The sequence below is a fragment of the Danio rerio genome, chromosome 23, assembly GCF_052040795.2.
Source record: "Danio rerio strain M-AB ecotype USA chromosome 23, GRCz13ab, whole genome shotgun sequence".
Taxonomy (NCBI): domain Eukaryota; kingdom Metazoa; phylum Chordata; class Actinopteri; order Cypriniformes; family Danionidae; genus Danio; species Danio rerio.
Genome location: NC_141043.1, coordinates 33,000,718 through 33,022,500, shown reverse-complemented (window position 1 = coordinate 33,022,500; position 21,783 = coordinate 33,000,718). Strand labels below are relative to the sequence as shown.

The window sequence follows — 21,783 nt, the reverse complement described above, 5'->3', positions numbered from 1 at the left end:
CTTTTAGGAGTGGAACAACTGCTCTTGACTTGGTAGAACTGGAGCAGGTGTTAAGGGATGAGGAGCTGGCTCGCAGACTTCAGGAAGAGGAGGAGAGATTGGTCGCAGAGGTGAGCTAAATGCAAACTTATGCCAAATCTACGCCAGTGGTCTTTTTAAACTTCCTGATATCAGGGCGTACTCACACTATGTACAGTTGCCTTGAATCGGGCCAAAGCACGCTTGTCCCCTCTCCTGTCTCCCCCGAAGGCCCACACTTGCATTACATTCGGGCCTGGGCACGCTCACGCCATCGATGATGCGCTGTTCAGTGAAGCACTCTCACTCAGCACAGTGGAGATTTGATATGCAGTGACACGCAGCCAAATATTTCACTGAACAGATCAGCCACTTTTGACGCTCATAAACAATCATAAAGTTCTTGTGCTGCAGGAATTAGGGGGTTTGCTGAAGTGCAGCTGTCGTGCAGTGAGGGGTTTGCGTATTTAATAAACTATGTAAGTTTGCTTTCATTAAACAGTAAGAATGATTATTAAATCCACATGAAACAATCTCTTAAAAGTCACGTCCTGCTTTAGGTTTCGGGCTTAGGCACGTTTTGTACTCACACACAAGCTTACCACACCAAAGCCCAAGTGAACTGCGCTCAGGCACACCTCTTTGAACCATGCGAACCAAGTGAACCATGCCTGAGCCCAATTCAGAGCACTCACACTTCTCAAACGATCTGGGAAACGGGCCTGGGCATAGTTCAGATAGCATAGTGTGAGTAGGCCCTCAGTCTGGCTGAAAAGCAAGATCTAACTTGAGACCTTAAATTACTATATTTGACCTATGTAAAATGCAATAGTTAAGGCTACTTTAAGATTTTAAATTGAGACAATCCATGCACCTGGTGACAATGCATAGTGACAGTAGCAGTAATCACCGCCACTGTAAAAACAAAAATAAATAAAAGATTGTCAATTCAAAATTATATAAAAAGGCAATCATAATAACAATTAATAATAATAACAATCAATAATTCCTTAATTAACATTTACATACGCTTTTCTGGACACTCAAAACGCTTCACACTTTTTTGGTGGGTATCTCCTGGACCATCCACCTGGATGATATGACTTCAGCCATATTGTGCCAGACCACACGCCAACTGATTGGCAAAGAGGACACAGAGTGATGAAGCCAATTATGATATGGGAATGGTTAGGAGGTTATGATGGACAGAGGCCAGTAGGCAAATTTGGCCAGGATGCCAGGGCAAAACCCCTACTTTTTTTCAAAGGACATCCTGGATTTTTTGACGACCACAGAGTCAGGACCTCAGTTTAATGTCTCATTCGAAAGACGGCGCTCACCGAGCAGTATAGAGTCCCCATGAATATACTGGGGTGGAAGGACCCAGATAGACCACAGGTTAAGCGCCTCCTGCTGGTCTCACTAGCACCGCTTCCGCCAGCAACCTAGCTTTCCCATGTGGTCTCCCATCCAGGTACTGACCAGGCGCAGCCCTGCTTAGCTTGAGTGGGTGACAGTGTATGAGTTGCAGAGAGCTAGCTGCCGGCACCAATATATAAAACTGATATATAAAATAAATAAATAAATAATATAAAATATTTTCATTTGTGTTCCATGCTTGAGCAAGACAGCTGACTCAGTGGTTCATAAAACACAACAAGTAATTTGATCAATAGGTTGGCGACCACTCCTCTATGCAATATAGGTATATAACAAGTCCTGCTCCTTGAAGGATTCAAATTGTTCCTCATTGTCCTTTTGAATTTAACACTATCACACCTGCCTATTTTTAGGAACTCATTTATGTTTGATTAGTACTCTGGTGGCATTCCATAAGTGTATATACTGTCATACCAACAACCCCAGTGACATCTGTTTAGTGTCCCTATCCATAACAGTAATAAAATGTAACTAAAAGTGAACTGTATATGCTGACATGTATAATTTACTTCTGTCATAGGCTCAGCATCTTTCCTCACCTCTCACCTCTAGAGATTGTCCGGTTGGAGACTTTAGAGCGGCACAGGTTGCTCAGGATGAGGTGAGTAGACTTTAAATGCGAGTAGGTTTTCACATCACATGGATGGGTAATTAATTTCTTGTTTTGTGGCAGGAAATTGCACGTTTCATGCAGAAACAGGAGATAAAAGTTAAGCGGAGTTCCCGTGAGTTGGAATCTGCTGGGCAGGAATGCAGGGAGATTGAAAGAAGAGCAACATGTGACAGACAGGTCAGACACATTTATTTAGATCTTTCACTTACTTAGCCTATTCTAAACTTTTACCAGTGGTGTAAAGTAACAAATTATAAATACGTAAATTCCTGTAAATGAGTAGTTTTTCTCAGGAATTGTAATTTACCAAGTAGTTTTAAAAATGTGTACTTTTACCTTCCCTTGTGTACATTTTAAGAGTTGTATTGGTACTTTTACTCCATTATTTTCCTTCAACCTGCAGTTAACTTTTTTTTTTGTCTATGGCGATTGGCTAAAGTAAAACAATCAGTCCTGTGATTCCTGTTCAATCAAATCGCACATAGAAACTAAACTGCATCATACTGAACTACCTCAAGACATGGGTGCTATATAAATGCAGCTAACAATTTGAATACATTAAAAGTGTCCAAGGTTATGTCAAAAATTGTCACACGCAATGCCCCAGTGACTGTTTAAACTAGATGATGGATGTATGATGTCTGAAATGGCCTTAAACAATCACTAAATGCACTACAGAATGTTGCGTTTTCACACGCATATATGCACAAATTGCATGTAAAAGCATTCGACTTTTAGATTATAAATACTCACTACTCACAACTCAGTACTTTTAAAAGCACTACTTTTACTCATACTTTGAGTAATATTTACAACAGACACTTTACTCCACTTAAACTACAATTTTTTGAGAAAGTAATGTCACTTTTACTTGAGTATGATTTTTTAGTACTCTTTCCACCACTGTTTGCCTTTTACCCATTACTATCCAAACCAGAATTTCAAGCACTGATTGATTGTATCAAATGCTCTTCTGCGCAATTGCCTTGTTCGTGCATGTTCTAGCAAGCCATTTTTGATATCGATGCTGATAGATTGGTTCCAAACTTTTTTTTAACAGATGCATTCCCATGAAACAATCCATGTGATTCATCATTATTGCTACGTGTTCGTTGGAAATATTTATTTTAGGGGTTAATCATACTAACTCAAGCACCACATTCTAAAATGTGTCTCTGTCTGTTGGAATGAAGTAAATCAGCTTTTAGAATTATTTTAGTTGTAATAAAAAAGCTCACACTTTATTTTGATGGTCTTTTTGTTGTATTTAAGTTTCATTGCATCTACATGCCAACTAATTCTCATTAGATTATAAGTAGACTGTTGGGATGGGATTCGGGTTAGTGTTAAATTGACATGTAAGTTGACATTTACTTGCAAAATTTCTTACAGTTAGTTAAATGTCTGTTGAAGAAGCAGTATCAATAGATTTTAAGCAGACAGTCAACTAATACTTAAAGGACCATCAAAATAAAGTGTTACCTAAAAAAACTGTTAATATATATATATATATATATATATATATATATATATATATATATATATATATATATATATATATATATATATATATATATATATATATATATATATTGAATTACTAAATATGCTGTTTGATATAAAGAGGCGGAGACTGGATTCTGAAGGTCTTCGATCCCCGGTTGATGACTTCAGCCCAGACCATCCAGGTCAAATGTCTACACCAGTGTAAGTCACTGATTTGTCTAATTCCGAGTTCAGACTGCACGATTTTAGCCCTGATTTTTGACTTGCCGACAGGTTCTAAGAAATCACAGGCCAATCGGTGCTCATCTACGTGAGTAACAATCACACAGTGTAAACTATCGAAGCCGTGATCTGAAAGAATTTCAGATGAGTCGCTAACACCGATCATAAATTTCGCATGGTAATTATCTAGACCTGTCAGCGATTCAAATCATGCTGTGTGAAATGTGTTCTGATAGAAAATAACATCTGCGATTACCTACAGCCAATAAGAGAGCAGCATCCACTAGTATGGGTATCTGCAGGCCAGTGGAAGGATGGGGGAGAAGTTAAAAGGGCTTTCTTGGTCTATTTCGACCCCAGAAATGGAGGAAAAACTGGTGTAAATTTGGCAGGGGCACCTGTGTCTATTTGACATGTCAGCTAAGCAACATCACAACCAGGTCGAAAAAGAATAAAGCCGAGGCGAATTGCCTTCAAATACCAGGTGAGCAAAATAAGTAATATTTTACACCACTAAAGGCTTCTTTCTCATTATGTAGTTAATAACAAAAGATATACTACAACCTTGTTGTTTCCATGTCACTTCTCACCTGTTTGTTTGTGAGACATATTTTGTGTATCTAGACAACTTAGTGTCTGCGATTCTTTCTATTTAAAGTCATGCAGTGTGAAATCCCCTGTCGCCGATCTTTCTTGCCGTGTAAACAAAGCAGCGACGAAACGCTTGCCCAGATAGTCATGTAGTGTGAATACATCTATGATGCAACTACTTTGAAAATCGTGCAGCCTGAACTCGGCATAAGAACAGCTAATTTTTTCAGAAGGTATGTTTTAACATATTCTGGTGTCACGACAGGCAAACACAAGCCATTAAGAATATCGCAGAAGAGCTTGACCCCACATTTCAAAGAAAAAACTCAGCCGATGATGGAAAAATCAATGGTGCTTTTATGTATAATTAAATAACACTCATTACTTCTCCCATAAATATACATATAGCAAAAATGATAATCATGAGTTGTCTTGTATACAGGTCAAACTTCCCCACAGGCAGGCTCTTTCAACCCATTGGATGAACCAACATTTGTTCCACCCACAAAACGACAGAGTGAAAAACTTGGACGAGTAAAGACCAAAGAGAAAAAAGAAAATGTGAAACAGAAAGAGAATTGCAAGCAGCAGTGATGCTGGACATGTGAAATGACCTGCATTAAATAAGTCATATATGCATGATATGCATGCTTGTCCCAACACTTGGGGATTTTCCAGTCTTCTGCTTTCACCAGTACTTGTTGGGATGCATTTGTAATAAACAAACTTGCAAAACAGGGGCACTCCAGATAATGCTGCTGTTACTAGCCAACATCTGTCATGCTGTATTTAGGTTTTCTGTTTCATTTTTGGTTTAGCAGCTGGCTAGAATGTCACCACAAAAGGGAAAGCTCCAATCTAACAGACAGTGCTGTTCAAAAAATGCATTCCTGTATGACTGGGAATATCAGAAATTATACTACGCTGAAGAAAAAGGAAGTTGACACACATTGTTGTCCAACATCCAAGCAGGCATTCTTTTACTATGGATTGTACTTTCCTCTTCTTGTATTCCAGGAACTACTTCAGCCTTAAAAAAAGTGTTATTTTCGTTTTTGTGTGTTGCCTTCAAGAACACGTGTGTTAGCTTCATGCTTTAAAATGTTTACTATTCTTAATATTATTACTGATAATATTTAGTAGTTTACAAGACCTGGAGTCTTGTTTCTCTTCTTCTGCCTCCTTTGTAGTGTACATCAGCATATTTTATATGCTTTACCAGGTTAGAGGAAATGAAACATTTTGTACTGATAAGTGCCATTTTTACACGTGTTTATTAGTGTCATTACATCAGTGTAAACAATGTGTTGTCAACAATCAGACCTTTAATGCTTGTATAAAGTTAAAAAAAAAATCCTTGTACAGAAGATTAAAAAATCTATATAAATCCACTCATACTGTCAATATCCTTCTTTAGATTTAAGGAAACACATTTTGCATACTGTGTTGTGTGAATTTCCCAAATGCATGCAAATCTCAACGGGAAGCACCTTAACAAATTCCAGCAAATTCTCTTTCCACAAAATGAAACTTGAAAGGCTTAGTTTTTACGCTGTGCATGTGTTAGACATGCTCTTATAACAGGATTACCCTGTTAGGGTTTTACATGGTGACGCATTAAGTGACACATTCTTCAGAATGACCTTTTCAGACGCACTATTGCCACAGCTCTCGCCCACCAGCTGTTCCACCTAACCCTTACAGCTGTTATTTTTCAAACAGCGTGTCAAATCAATTATCACTATAAAGATATTTTTTTATTTTATTTTTTTGTGGATGCACCATGATTTAACTCAACATGTCAGCACTTGTTGTCAAGGTTTAGTAGGAAAACCAATCCAAGTGATTCATTGAAACCGCTTGATGTACTATAATCACACTAAAGGACATGTTAATGTTGCAGTCTTGTCACTAGGGAACTCCCGCTGAGTCACTCACCAACAGTGCATAATGATAAAGTTCAAGTTGCAATAGTAGATTAGAAGTGAATAGAATCTTTCAACTCGTCTTTAAGTGTTTATATTATTTGCAGAAGCAATACTCCCTTGAACTGGTTTTCTGGCCTTAGCTTTCTGATAAGGTGAGCTAGAAATTTACACAAAAGGAAATTGTAGGAGATTCGCTGTCAGAGGATTTTGTCCCCAATAACCTGTTTAATGACCTGACTGTCTACTCTATGAACTCTGTCTTTACCTACAGGAATTCCCCAACACAGTTTTTCAGTGACCTCTGATGTTTTCTATAGTGATAAATATATATATATACAATATACAGAACAGGTTTTGCTAAATAGTACAGTACCACAGTGTAGTTTGAATGTTTCTTATGAAATCACTGGATTACTGGTTTTTGCATGGTTAACCAAATGTGGGACACTTTGTTTTAAGGTTCAGTTCTCAGCGAAGTATTAACTATGACTTTTGCCTCAAATTCCTCATTTGCTGCTTATTAATAGTTATTAAGGTAGTAGGTGGGTTTAGGTATTGGTTAGGATTTAAGATTTTAAATTAGATCATGTACTTTTATAAGTACTAATAAGAAAACAGTTGCTTATTAACAGGAAGGTAGTAATAATTCTTTTAAACTACTCAACAAGAGACACTAGCTCATGTCAGTGTTATGTAATTAAGAGGAAATGTCAGTAGGAAATGTCAAACAAGTAGCGGAAATGTGATAACTTTTTTATTTTTTGTAAAAGAGATTTTCAGGGGGTTTTTTAAAGAGCACTTATGATGAAAATAATCTTTTAGAAGCTGTTTGGACAGAACTGTGTGTTTTAGGTACAGTATAGTGTGCCCACAGTCATATTGGGGTGATATAAAGACAATAAATCTCTTTTTAATTTCCTGGCATTAAAATAGGGTACTATTCCTGACGTTAAAATCTGTAGGGGTGCAGTTTGCCCGCCCACTGAATAAATAGACAGCCACATATTAACATGTCTCCGTAGTAACACGTATAATCAGATCAACAAGACAGGACGTGCTGAAGACAACCGGGATTAAAAGATCTGTTTAGCTCTCGGTGATCATCAGTCATCATCAAATGTAATCAAGAATGAGTTTCACAAGTTTAAAATGTTTTTAAAACAGTGCATGTATGTAATAAAGTAAGATAAAGTCGGTAAAATTGTTGTAATTCATCACTACAGCCGCATGTCAGTACAATTATAAAATAAGACGCTTTAATCCCGATTTGTGAACATTAAATCAGGTTTATTTTGTACATTAATATAACGGATATCCATACAGATGTTTTATTAACATGTATCCTGTCACATTTGCCGTGCAAAAACAGTGCAAAGTTAAACGTGGGTGCTGTGTGTGTGAGCATTGTAACAAGATTGTGTGTCTCATCATTGCAGAAAGGCTTAAATTAACTCCACAACAAATACATCAAATAATCATTGGAAAAGTTCTTAGTGTAGTATTTCTCACAAGCGTTACGTGAGATCTGCTTCCTTTAAGTCGGTCACTGTGCTGTTTATCTGATGTTTATGTTAAATCTTGAAAACGGATAAAATAGGTGCCCTTTAAAGGTTGAATGTAGCATTTGTTCATTCAACTGTGATGACACAAACATGCAAATAAGAACTTTAACCAGGAATTTACAGATAGTTGTAAAAACTCAAAAAAATACCTATGATTAATTCTTAACTCATGAAAAAGACTGAAGAGCTGTTATGAATGAAAAATGAATGTCATTTAATTTAACTAAAACATGCACACTAAATTGTTAAACACAATGCTGTACATTTTGATGAGGTCATCTGTTGATTCTTCAGTGCACTTTTTAAAATACATGACTAGGTCTACCACATTTACCAACCAATTCCCAGACATACAACTGAATAAAAAACTAAAAAAAAAAAAAAAAACAATTAGAAAAGCGCAACAAGTTGTATAAAAAACCCACAATCTTCTCAGTTCTCAAAAAATTTTTGTGGGGTCAAAAAAGTGCTGTTTTGATCTGAATACTGGGAAAGCCCACCAGGGTATTTCAAGAGGGCTTTAACCTGAAATGTGATGCAAGCACCAGTAGATGACACCTACACTCTTAAAAATGATGACATACTGTCTGCTACTGCACACCTACATTAAAACCTCTGATCTGTGATTTTAAGGTGCACCACACTTCAGAAGTTCAGGCTCAACAAATTCAAACCTCTTTGTGTGCTTTGACACTTTTATTGTGTACATACACTAGTATGTCAAATGCCTTTCAAAGTATACTGCGGTTGATGGTGCGCAAACACAGCCACTCAACACTTGCATTAAATAGACCCATGTGCAGTGTTTGAGTATTCTCTCCCCAAATGAATTATAAAAATATATTTTGTGGATATATTTACATAAGTAATCATGAAAACAACTTGTTCATTTTCTATCTTCTCTTCTTCTGAGTATAAAACAACGGTGAAGTTCAGTGTGACAAACCAAGTAGTGCAAACAATAAAAAAAGTACTTTGTTCACATGCTGTATGCGTACTTCGCTGTTGACAAAGTTAGCACCCTTAACACTAAGGTACACATAAAAACTGTGCTCTGCACTAAAGTCACCAAAACAGCAGATAAAGATTGTATTTTTTTTTTTTTTTTTTTTAAAGCTTCGTTTTAGTGTAGCAATGCTGTCCAGAGGCCTGTTGCAGAAAGCCGGTCTGCTGTATGTTTGTGCTCAGTTTCGGGCCAAACCTCAACACCAAACAACTTCCCTACTCAAAGGATCAAGTCCCAAAGTGCCCGATATCCTTTGAAATCCTTCATTTCAGAGGACCCTTTTGAAGTGGCCAGCTTTGAACACTAGTTTGGTGTTCACTCTTCAATGTGGTGGCTTCAGAGGGTGGAATACACCGACAATCACAAGCTCTATCCCTGGGTTAACAGAGATTAAGGTTTGTGATACACCATGGAGTTTCAACTCATTTGTGCAACAGGCCTCAGTCACATCACACTATGAGTTTGGACTCTGAGTTTTCCGTATTGATGGATTGCGAGCTTCCACCCTGTTCCTGCTCAGGATGATGAAAACTACAGTGTTCTTGCTCCACCACCATAATCGTAGAGTCGTCTGAATTGCCTAAAAGAGAGGAATAGCAATACTGTCATTCTTACATTGTCATGATGGGTGGTTTTCTTCAAAAGAACAAAAAGTGGACACCGGTGTTTACCTTGCTCAGTTTTTGCCTTCTTTTTTGTTTTGTTTTGTGCCTTAACATATGCCACCACTGACAATATGATGCAAAAAAGAGCCAACCCTGCTATCATTGCTGCAATCAAAACTGGAAGCCAATTCATCTCGTCTTGAAGAAACCCAGAAAAGAAAGATGCTTAGAATGTGAAATTCAGTAAAAGGTACTTGATTTTATTTACGCAAACCTCATTTACCTTTTTCTTTTCTTATGACAGGCAATGGTTCTTGTTCAGTTACTGTGACAAACACATGATAATTAGATAATGTGCTATTATAACTTCTTATTCAATATTCTGTTCTCTATCCTTACCTGTTCTTACACTACTCGAAGGTGGTGGAATGCATGTGCTGTCACTGGTCAAGTTTCCTTTTTTCAATTTGTATCCATCTGGACAACTGCTGGAGAATAGATAAGAAAGTTTACAATCACAGCAACATCAGATCGCATTTCAGAGAAACTTTTTTTTGTTTGTTTGTTTGTTTGTTTTGTTACCTTTTTGTCCATTCTTTGCACGTACTGTGGATTTTATCGCTGAATTTTCCCTCAGGACATTGTCCACATACTCCTGCAAGAATTTAATTACAGAAAATAAATTGGCAGTGCAACAAAAAGCAAGTCATGTCCTGTTCGAGAGCTTCTTAAAGAGTCTTACGGCCTTTGGGCTCCTCTCCTTTTTTGCATTCAGTAACACAGTGAGAACATTTGGCATCTCCACACCGAAATCCAGGCTTGCAGCCGCATACGGTGTCACTGCTGCTTGTGCAGTTTTTAGCCACAAACTGTATGCCTATAATTAGATTATTGCATTGTCAGTCTGACTCAGTAAAATGAAATCATTCCTTCTGTTTCTGTCATTCACTTAGCCAAAATCTCAATGAGGATGCAAAATAGACTTTACCTATGCATTGGGTACAAATATCACAGCTGAAATCAGTTCTGGTTATGTAAGTGCCAGGTTCACATGGTTTACAGAGTTCTGCTGGGTCATATCCACATCTTTTCACCAAGCGGTTTCCTGTAGGAACAAGCAAATACTCAAGCGTTATACACTACCTGACCAAAAAGTAGTTCATAAGTAACTATGAAATGCTGGATTTATATTGCATTGATTCATTTGTTTCTGCTTTTAAACTGTTAGTATTTCTTTTATTTTATTTCATATTTTGGCATTATATTTCCTTTAAATGTGCTTTTAAATTGCATTATGGGATCAAGCTTTTTTTTCTCCAACAAATTTTGATGCTGAAAAGTTTGAAAAAGTAGTTTTGAAGATTCTGTAGATTCTGTAGAAAAAGTAGTTTTGACATTCTGTACACCTATAATCTGGGTTGGAGTTCTAAACTATTGTACAAAGAAACTGTAATAAGCTTCCAGTACTTTATTTGTTACAGACTTGCGTCTTTACTTATTATTTATTTTATTTAAAACTATTAAAAATGTCAACAAAAGTCACTTTTTGTTCAAATACATTGTTGAATTTTCAACATTAAAAGTGAACATAGCATAAAGATCCCAGAGAGCTATTCATAACCTTTAATAGACAAGAAAAAACAACTGAATCACACAATACAGAACACATTTTAAAATGTGGCATCTTTTAGCTTTTTAACTCTGATGCAATGTGTAGCTTTTTTGTTTTTTTAAACGAGCATGCTCAAGGACATATCCTGTTGGTATATACTGTATCCATATATATGCACTACTGGTCAAAAGTTTGGGGCTAGTAGAATTTTGAAATGTTTTAAAATAAGCTTCTCCTATTCAACAAAGCTGCATTTATTTCATCAAAAATATAGAACAAATTGTAAAATTGTGAAATGTTATGGCACTATTAACTGTACAAAAGTGATTTGTGTTCCAGTGATTTTAGGGATGAATTTTCAGCCTCATTACTCCAGTCTTCAGAGTCACATGATCCTTCAGAAATCACTCTAATATTAATTATTATTGTTATTATTAATAATAATGTCAATAGTAATAAAAGTGATTATGACTAGAGTAATCATTTCCTTTGAAATTACATATCATAATAAATAAATATTTTTAAAAAAAATTACATTTAATAAATGCCGCCTTGATGAACAGAATCATTTAAATTAAATTAATAATAAATACATTTAAAAAAAACTGACTCCAAATGTATGACCGGTAAAGAGAGATTGATAGATATTAAATCCTAAAACTAATATACAGCAACCACTGACATCCATAGTAGAAACAAAGTATATACTGTTATTTACTACATTCTTCAACATATCTTTGTGTTCAACAGAAGAACGATACTCAAACAGGGTTGTGATTGAGTAAATGATGACAGAATTGTGATTTTGGGGTAAATATAATAGTAGGTTTTTTTTTTTTGTGGGGGAAAAAATCACTATTTATTTACATTTGCCACACAAAATAAGATTTGCTTCTTTGAAACGACACCAAATATTTAAATCAGAAGTACAGATAATGAAAGTGATCATATCAGGTATGCTCAAGAAATATTGAGCAATAAATCGGGACAACCCTTGTGTGATCTGAGGATGCTGTAGTCATCTTTATGCAATGACAGTTCAATTCATGGATTTCCCTTTGAGAACAAAACCGCATTCCTCTCAATCAAGTTTCACAATGACCTGAAACTTCTGTCACTAATGTGTAATTTCAAAAACATTAATCTATTTTCTGTATTCCGATAGCAAGTTACGAAACTCTACTTCATATAGAGGTGTTGTAAGATGCCAGATATCTTGTAAACTTACATAACAATACACATTACTCTGAGTTCTTGTATCAGTACCTGGTTTACAGCTTGTGCAGCAGACATAATTTTTTCCTGAAGGAGTCCAGTTCTGACAGCCAACATCTACACCTACTGTCAAGTTCAGCACTAGACTGAATATCAGCAAGCTATACAGTCCTGGAAAACCAGCCAGCATTTTTGCCTAAACACACACATACATGCATACATACATACATACGCTTTACATACATCAGACATTAAAAACTGTCAGCAGTGAATCTGTTACATTTTAAAAGGTAAACACAGACAGCACTAAAATCCACAGAATGTATGCAGCATTGAAAGTATGTGTGTATATATATATATATATATATATATATATATATATATATATATATATATATATATATATATATATATATATAAAGAATTAAAATGCATTGTTTGAATTAAAGAATGAGCAATAATATCATCTTACTGTTTGAGTGTAGTGGTCCTGATTCGTAGCAAACGCTCACTGACAAGGATTTCCCTTTCATGATTTAAATAGGCTAAATGCGGGGCGTGGTATTGTGGCAAGGCGGTCATCGCCTCGAGCATTGCACAGTGACTGAGCTGGAGGAAGACGATATTTGTGCATTTTACAACTCCGTCAAGCATCAATCCGAAGGTCTATCCGTTTCTGGGATGCTAATAGATGCGTCTCAAGTGCAGTGTAATGCTGGCACAAAGGCATCTCGTTTGTTTAAAATTTGTCACAGACCGTTTTAAGATCGTGGTTGTGCGTTTCTTTGTTCTGTCTCCATTTCAACACTTTTCTTCTCACATAATTTCATGTCGTGCTTTGTAGTGTTGCCGCGAAATATTAGATAAAGGACATTGTCAATAGACAGACTCGTTATATAAAGTGTAAAGTGAGGACTCGATGCATTGTTTGTTTTGTTTCGTTTTGTTTTTGATATTGGAATGTACATTTTTGTCAATGACATTTACGAATTTGTCTTTCTTTGCCAGTGATATTGTGTTTGACATGCATAAAGTATAGGCTTTTTTAGGCTTAATTGATCAGTCCTAGATTGAAAAATTCAGTCTGGTAAAAGTCTGCTATGTATTCTCTGTGTTTAACATGTGTTTGATGTGATTAAAAGGATGTTAGGGATTTAAAAAAAAAATATATATATATATATATATATATATATATATATATATATATATATATATATATATATATATATATATATATACTGTGTTGTGTAGATTTTGAAATCAATAACATCAGTCAAATTTACAAAAAAAAAAGTTCAAGATTTCCATAACCTACTCTAAATATAGATTAACGAATAAATAAATAATGAAGGCTCAGATAGATAGATAGATAGATAGATAGATAGATAGATAGATAGATAGATAGATAGATAGATAGATAGATAGATAGATAGATAGATGTTGACTTTTGCCAAAATAATCCTTCATTTATAATCAATGTTACATCATAACTTGTGTCATGACTCATAAGCATCACCTTTTGCCTTGTCACCCACATTTACAAAATCAATGACACAGCAACTTCCTTCACTCCTAAATAATGTCCTTTTCTATAAAGGTTTGAGCCACAAAAGGTTTAAAAAAAAATAGCAAAAGCTATCATTTTAAGAGTCAGTTGACAATTGAATCATTATTCTAGTTTATGACTAAGCTTTTTCCTTTCTTTTTTTAACAGAACTGTGGAAAATGCTTTTAAACAAAATGTGATCCCTGTTCGTTTAAAACATGAATCAACTTTAAAGGCATTCTTAGGAGAACTTTTTGTAATAAACTTTAACCACAAAAACAATCCAAGTGTCTAGCCCTTAAATGCCGTATCTTAAAGTATGTCCAATGCAGTAGCCTACGTTTTATGAGCTTTTTAGACAATACAAAGAATCCAGTTAATGTATGTGTGCATGTACTGTATGTGTATGTATGTGTGTGTATACAAATATATATATATATATATATATGTATATATATATATATATATATATATATATATATATATATATATATATATATAAAATAGGAATTGCTCATATATCTGATATATACAAGCAATTAGAATATATTTTTACATTTATTTATATATATATATATGTATATATATATATATATATATATATGTATGTAGGCGACGCAGTGGCGCAGTAGGTAGTGCTGTCGCCTCACAGCAAGAAGGTCGCTGGTTGGAGCCTCGGCTCAGTTGGCGATTCTGTGTGGAGTTTGCATGTTCTCCTTGCGTTCGTGCGGGTTTCCACCAGGTGCTCCGGTTTCCCCCACAGTCCAAAGACATGCAGATCAGGTGAATTGAGTAGGCTAAATTGTCTGTAGTGTATGAGTGTGTGGATGTTTCCCAGAGATGGGTTGCGGCTGACAGGTTATCCGCTGGGTAAAAACTGGATAAGTTATCGGTCATTCCGCTATGGCGACCCCGGATTAATAAAGGGACTAAGCCCAAAAGAAAATGAATGAATGTATATACACACAAACAAACACACATACAAATACATACATACATACACACAAATATGAACAGCACACGGCAGTGAAAATGAAACCAAAAGCATGCACATCATTTAAATAATCATATCGCATTTTACAGTAATGATTGCGACAAGCATTTGATGTTTTTTCTTTCATAGCGTACACAAGGTGTTGTACATGAAAATAAATGTTTTCAGTGTCAGTATAACTACTCTAGCCTATGTAATGTTGATTTTATACATACATACATACATACATATATATATATATATATATATATATATATATATATATATATATATATATATATAAAGTGTTTGCATATATATATATATATATGTATGTATGTATGTATACACACACACACATAAATATTCCACAGAGATTTTTGATCCATATTGACATGATAGCATCAAACAGCTGTTGCAGATTTGTCGGCTGAAGATCCATGATTTCCCGCAGCATCACATCCCAAAGGTGCTCTATTGATCATTGATTGATCATTTGTCTGCCATTGACCATCATATAATGATTCAAAGTCTTTTTAAAGTATACTTTTGTGGTTGCCTAACCTGCACATGGCTCTGTTCTGAAAATTATAACTAAAAAATATGGAAGCATGTTATTTTCGAATATGAAAAATGTCCAATTAATTAGCTGAAATACATTAGTAACAAATTGCAGTAAAATGTAAAACAATTCATGAGCAAAGGCCCAAGTGTTTTGTTCATTAAAATAGTTTGCGACATCAGTGAATAATAAGCTGTATGGTTCAAAAATTGGAAGTTTTGACTTGTTAAAGTCACAATGCCCAATATTAAATGGAAAAAAGTTGACGGCAATTGTTGTATGAATCGTTGTCTAATTGTAGGCATATATTATATAAAAATAGCAGCCCTATTAAATTATTTAGCCAAATATTAATCAAAATATAATTATTCTGTACATTAATATTAATGTTGATTGTCAACAAAACCTAGTTTTTACATACATTAAATGTGGCAGAGATTTGTTTAGGACAGCTTATGTTCACATCTTTCTAATTCCATTCAGAGTGCTTTGCTTGTTCTCAGGTTTTCTCCTACAAAATATGTGCTTGCAGCATTCTACTTCTTGGAAAACTTTTGAGCTTAGTACAGTAAATGATAAAAGACAAAGGTTTAGCAAGTTGTAAAATGAGGAAATGGGATTGATTAAAATTATTTAAAGTTTTGCTTCACATGTACTGAAATTCAAACTCTCCTCCAGCTCCCCTCACTGAGGCAGTTGTATCTAAACTTTCTTAACTTTAAATAGTCAGGGTTTAAAACATCACCATTCAACTGAGACTTGTCTGAGAATTACTTCTTGGCACTGAGGCCTGAAGCTTATTTCAAACCATCAATCCTCTTTGTGTTAGATCTGTCTGCTTCCTTCAACATCACCAGATCCTTCTTTCCACCCTTCGGGCATAACTAGTCTGCTACACTGGTTTGAATCTTACCTCACAGGTAGGTCTTTCATCATTGCTTGGAAGAGGGAGAATTTCCAAAGTTCATCAACTGTTCATGAGGTGCCTCAGGGATCATTTCTTGGACCTCCTTTTTTTTCATATCATTTACATCAGTAGGGATGGAAAAATCATCACATGGATGGAAAAATGGATGGAAAATCATCACATGCATCTTAACCTGGGACAGACAAAGCTTCTTGTCCTTTATGCCACTCAGATTAAGAATAGTAAGAGTTGTTGGAAACTTGTAAGCAATGACCCAGTGACAACTTTGAGCAGAATTCTTCATGGAATACTTGCTGCGTGATGGTGCTGTCACCAAATTTAAACTGCTGAAGCTAAACCTTAGTTTTATACTCATTTTAGGAGGATGTCCTTGCAAGTGAAGACAGAGCCCACGAGGAACAATCCTAAACAAAGCATGCGAGGATGTAAACACTCACAGAAATAGCGATAAGTCAAAAACCCAGACTCTTATGACCATAAACACTTCAGCTTTAAAGACTGGGGGAGGGTCACCAAAAGGACATGGCAGAGGGTGTAATACTTTTTGGAGAACAGGAGCCTTTGCTTCATGTATTCATTTGTTTGATGTTTTTTGTCTTCACATTCAAAGGCAACAGTAGTTTTGTGATGTTTTCATTCATTTGTTTTCTTTTCGGCTTAGTCCCTTTATTAATCAGGGGTCGCCACAGCGGAATGAACCGCCAACTTATCCAGCATATGTTATACGCACCGGATGCTCTTCCAGCTGCAACCCATCACTGGGAAACATCCATACACACTCATTCACACACACATACACTACGGTCAATTTTATCTTAACCAATTCACCTATACTGCATGTCTTTGGACTTATGGGGGAAACCGGAGCACCCAGAGGAAACCCACGCAAACACATGCACATGCAAACTCCACACAAAAAACGGCAACTGACAAGCCGGGACTCAAACCAGCGGTCATTTCTGATGTGACACGATTGTGCTACCCACTTCGCCACTGTGCTGCCCGTTTTGTGATGTTATGTCAAGAAATGTGTAATCCCACAGCCTCACCATTTTACAAAGATTAAGTTCTTACAGCAATCTTGAGGCAATCTTTGTTCTCTAGCTGACTTTCAAAAACCACATCTAAGCTGGTCTATCCAGTGCTCTTCTGGCTGAACTTCCTTCATGAGTAATCAAATCACGTCACACCACTCTTTATCTCTTTGAGCTGCTACTAGTTGCAGCTTTTATCCAGCTCAAGACTTCGACACAATACTCCTACTCCTACTCACTTTTATGAGAGTGCATCTCCACCAGAATCGCTAATGATCTCCAAAAACCCAAAAATGATCACAGAGGTATCACACAAATCCGGAAGGGAATGATCCTCCTGACCACATCTTTATTCTGAAAACTCAGCACTTAAAGGGATAGTTCACCCAAAAATGAAAATTCTGCCTTAATTAACTCACCCTTCAATTGTATCCAACCTTTAAGAGTTTCTGTAGTTGTTACTATTGACTTCTGTTTTATTTGTGTTACCAGGCCAGTATAAAACCAACCCATAATCCCCCAATAGCTGCACTAGACCCACTCAGGTTCATTCATTCACACTCTTTTCGGCTTAGTCCCTTTATTAATCAGGGGTCGCCACAGTGAAATGAACTGCCAATCTATCCAGCATATGTTTTACACAGCGTATGCCCTTCCAGCTGCAACCCATCACTGGAAAACAAGAATACACTCTCATTCACACATATACACTACGAACAACTTAGCTTCACCCACCCACAAAAATGCCAACTGACCCAGCCGAGGCTCGAACCAGCGACCTTCTTGCTGTGAGGTGATCATGCTACCCACTGCGCCCAAAAAAACATGCAAAAAGCACAGGTACAAGACCCAAAGACAAAAAAAAGAAAAAAAAAACCCTCAAATGATTACAGAAGGATTGAAATAGCTCTCTTAATCTACAAGTCCTTGGTTAGAAATAAACTTCCCAGTGTTTATTTACAAATACAATCATAAAGTACTATAATATTCACATGTGTAACACAATATACAGTACAACCATCAAGCAAACTCAACCAATAGTGTTCTTACTGCTTCACACTACACCTTTACACCTGGGAAATTACCAAATAACATAAGGCAGTAAAAAGAAAATGAGGGAAAAGAAAATGTTGCAATATTCCGAATTCAAAAATACACCAATGAAACAAAATAATAATAAATAAAAAAATCTGTGACCATGAATCCATGTCTGTTAATTCAACAAAACAAACATACATGTTCAAAAACACCACATTCTGCTTTACACACCCTAAAAAGTTGAAATATATGACTGGGAAAATTCAACCGTGTGAATGGAGAAAAAAAGCTGCAGTATGAAACATACAGCTCCAGCTAAATGGCCGCGGTGCCAAATAAATGATACCATGCCAAACAACAGAGAGCGGTATCGACAGATTTCACACAGTTATGTGCCACGTAGCTCTGCACAAGAACTTTGGTCAGAAGAGAAATGGTCACACCTAACTGAGCCTGGATTCTCTAGAGGTTTTTCCTTCACTTTAGTCAATTGGTGAAGTTTGTTCCACTGCCACCACTGGCTTGCTTGGTTTGCGACTTGTGGAGCTGCGCATTAATAGATTTGCTCTTCAGTGTTTGCCCTTTCAGAAGTGAAAAATAAACCACTTAACTAAATTGAACTTCAACTCTGAAAACTGGACGGACAGTTTCAATTTACTAGAACTTCTATGTTATGCTGCTTTGACACAATCTACATTGTAGTAGCACTATAGAAATAAAGATGAATTGAGTTGAAAATGTCTATCCATGACAACATCCACACGTAACTAACCCCAAACCCACCACATTTGTTGTTGTTCCTTCTACTATGGAAGACAATGCTTACATTCTTCAACACACCTGCTTATGTGTTGAACAGAATGGTTCCAAACTTTTATGACTTTCTTCTTTCACATTTTCGTAATTATATCACATACTATCCTAAATGTCTTTCAAACAGAACTCAAAGTAATGCCATTTTACTTCAGTCGTATGATTTTCTACCATTGTGCCAAAGTAACCTTTAAAGAGATAATTTGTCATTATTATTTACTTGTTATAAATCTTTGGCTTTCTTTCTTCCTCTGAACTGAAAAGACTATATTATAAAAAAGCTGGAAAGGGATGACCATCTCTCGTTTTCCTCTAGTTTCAAGCTCAAAGGTTTGGAACCACTTGATGGTGAGTAAATAGTGAGTGCAAATTAGGCTAATTTTGGGGTCAAATGTAACTTTAAGTGAAGCATTTCTTTTAAACATTTACTAATTTCTGTTTCCAATAACAAAAGTGATGATTTGTGCTTCATCAAAAGCGATGACATCAAATATAGTCTAGTATATAAATTCTGCTAAGTTCAGTAATTACGTTAAAATTGCATTACTTAATGTACATTGCCAATAATAAAGTGAGCCAGTAATCTAACTCATCCTCCACCATTACAACATCACACCTTCCCACGCTGACCTTTTTACTAGAACGTTATATACGACGCTGTCAACCCACAGTAACATTTGCGACTTACTACAAGCCTCTCTTGTTAGCGACGTCATTAAAAGTGGTCAGAAAAGTTGTCAGCTAACAGCTTCACACGTAGCTAAAGACTCAGAGACACACATCTGTGCGTGTCACACAGCACGGCCATATCACAATCAGCATATGTTCTTTCCTTTCAACTCTTCCTTTCAAGTTTGTAAGCATTTTTTGTTTGCTTCCTGTGAAAAGAACACACATTTAAGAGTCTTTAATTTTAAAAGATGCGTCACTTCCTTATACCAAGAATCCGCCAGCGTGTGTCTGAGTGTGTAAGTCGACACAACCAGTAGGGAAAACACTGAATGCCAGTAAATGTTATGTCTCAGACTTTTTGATATTGCATTAAAAAAGTACATGGTTGATGAGGCATAAAAAGCATGTTTAGCACATTTAAAGGCATCACTTTTTGGTGTGTGTAGATTAACAGCAAAATTACCTACCTGTAATATATAGTGCACATCATAAACACAACAAACACGACAATGTTATGTATTAAAATGTATGAGTAATGAAAAGTACTATATTTCCCTCGTAATTAATATTAATTATTAAGCATGTATGGAGTGAGAAACCATGTATTGTAACTCCATTGACAGTAAAAACATTTATTTATTAATTTTTTAAATATTTTTTTTAAGTCATAAAAGTTTAAAAGTCTTGAAATAACCTTCTGTAAAATTGCAGGATTTTTCCGATGAGCATTTGAACGAGTGCCATATAAAGAGTTAATATAATAATGAGGTCATACCAATAGCCTGCTTGTATGCTTATTTTGTCAAGAATGTATGCATATTACATCCACTCACTGGCCACTTTATTAGGTATACCTTACTAGTACATGGTTAGACTGCCTTTTGCCTTCAGAACTGCTTTGATGGCATAACTGCTTTCTGATGGCATCACGCAGTTGCTGCAGATTTGTGGGCTGCACATCCATGATGCAAATCTCCCTTTCCACCACATCCCAAATATGCTCTATTGGATTGAGATTTGGTGACTGTGGAGGCCATTTGAGTGCAGTGAACTCATTGTCATGTTCAAGAAACCAGTCTGAGATGATTCACGCTTTATGACATGGCGCGTTATCCTGCTGGAAGTAGCCATCAGAAGACGAGTACACTGGGTTATAAAGAGATGGACATGATCAGCAACATTACTCAAAAAGGCTGTGGAGTTGACATGATAATGGGCCCAAAGTGTGCCAAGAAAATATCCCTCACACCATTACACCACCAGCAGCCTGAACTGTTGATGCAAGGCAGGATGGGTACATGCTTTCATGTTGTTAATAAGAAATTCTGACCCTACCATCTGAATGTGGCAGCAGAAATCGAGACTCATCAGACCAGGCAACATTTTTCCAATTTCTATAGTCCATTTTTGGTGAGCCTGTGTGAATTGTACTGTAGTTTCAGTTTCCAGTTCTTATCTGACAGGTGTGGCACCTGGTGTGGTCTTCTGCTGCTGTAGCCCATCTGCTTCAAGGTAGGACGTGTTGTGCGTTCAGAGATGCTCTTCTGCATTCCTCGGTTGTAATGAGTGGTTATTTGAGTTACTGTTACCTTTCTGTCAACTGAAACCTGTCTGGCCATTCTCCTTTGACCTCTGACATCAACAAGGCATTTGTGCCCACAGAACTGCCATTCACTGGATATTTTCATCATCATTCTCTGTAAACCCTAGAGATGGTTGTGCGTGAAAATCCCAGTAGATCAGAAGTTTCTGAAATACTCAGACCAGCTTGTTTGGCACCAACAACCATGGCACATTTAAAGTCACTTAAATGCCCTTTCTTCCCCTTTCTGATGCTCGGTTTGAATTGCAGCAGATCGTCTTGACCATGTCTATGTGCCTAAATGCATTGCGGTGCTG

General features: G+C 36.3%; 2 protein-coding genes across 19 annotated transcripts in view; one reads left to right on the top strand and one right to left on the bottom strand.

The window, feature by feature from the left end:
- The window catches only part of ccdc187 (coiled-coil domain containing 187), a 34,423-nt gene extending 28,642 nt beyond the window's left edge, over nucleotides 1-5,781 (top strand). For all 8 annotated transcript variants that reach the window (XM_087304873.1, XM_087304870.1, XM_087304871.1 and 5 more), the window contains 6 exon segments: nucleotides 1-110; nucleotides 1,979-2,059; nucleotides 2,132-2,248; nucleotides 3,696-3,778; nucleotides 4,656-4,741; nucleotides 4,833-5,781. The exon segment at nucleotides 1-110 is cut by the window's left edge and continues 6 nt beyond it. In XM_087304873.1, coding sequence (XP_087160999.1) covers nucleotides 1-110; nucleotides 1,979-2,059; nucleotides 2,132-2,248; nucleotides 3,696-3,778; nucleotides 4,656-4,741; nucleotides 4,833-4,984 — 629 coding nt within the window. In that variant the 3' untranslated portion in view covers nucleotides 4,985-5,781.
- Nucleotides 5,782-6,162: 381 nt separating this feature from the next.
- tnfrsf9a (tumor necrosis factor receptor superfamily, member 9a) lies at nucleotides 6,163-20,402 on the bottom strand. 11 transcript variants are annotated; one of them, NM_001441911.2, is given in 10 exon segments: nucleotides 6,163-9,466; nucleotides 9,558-9,689; nucleotides 9,775-9,816; nucleotides 9,891-9,979; nucleotides 10,074-10,146; nucleotides 10,234-10,368; nucleotides 10,480-10,596; nucleotides 12,370-12,514; nucleotides 16,313-16,409; nucleotides 19,901-20,121. In NM_001441911.2, coding segments are annotated over 8 exon segments (858 nt in total). In that variant the 5' UTR covers nucleotides 12,509-12,514; nucleotides 16,313-16,409; nucleotides 19,901-20,121; the 3' UTR covers nucleotides 6,163-9,335.
- Nucleotides 20,403-21,783: the final 1,381 nt, after the last annotated feature.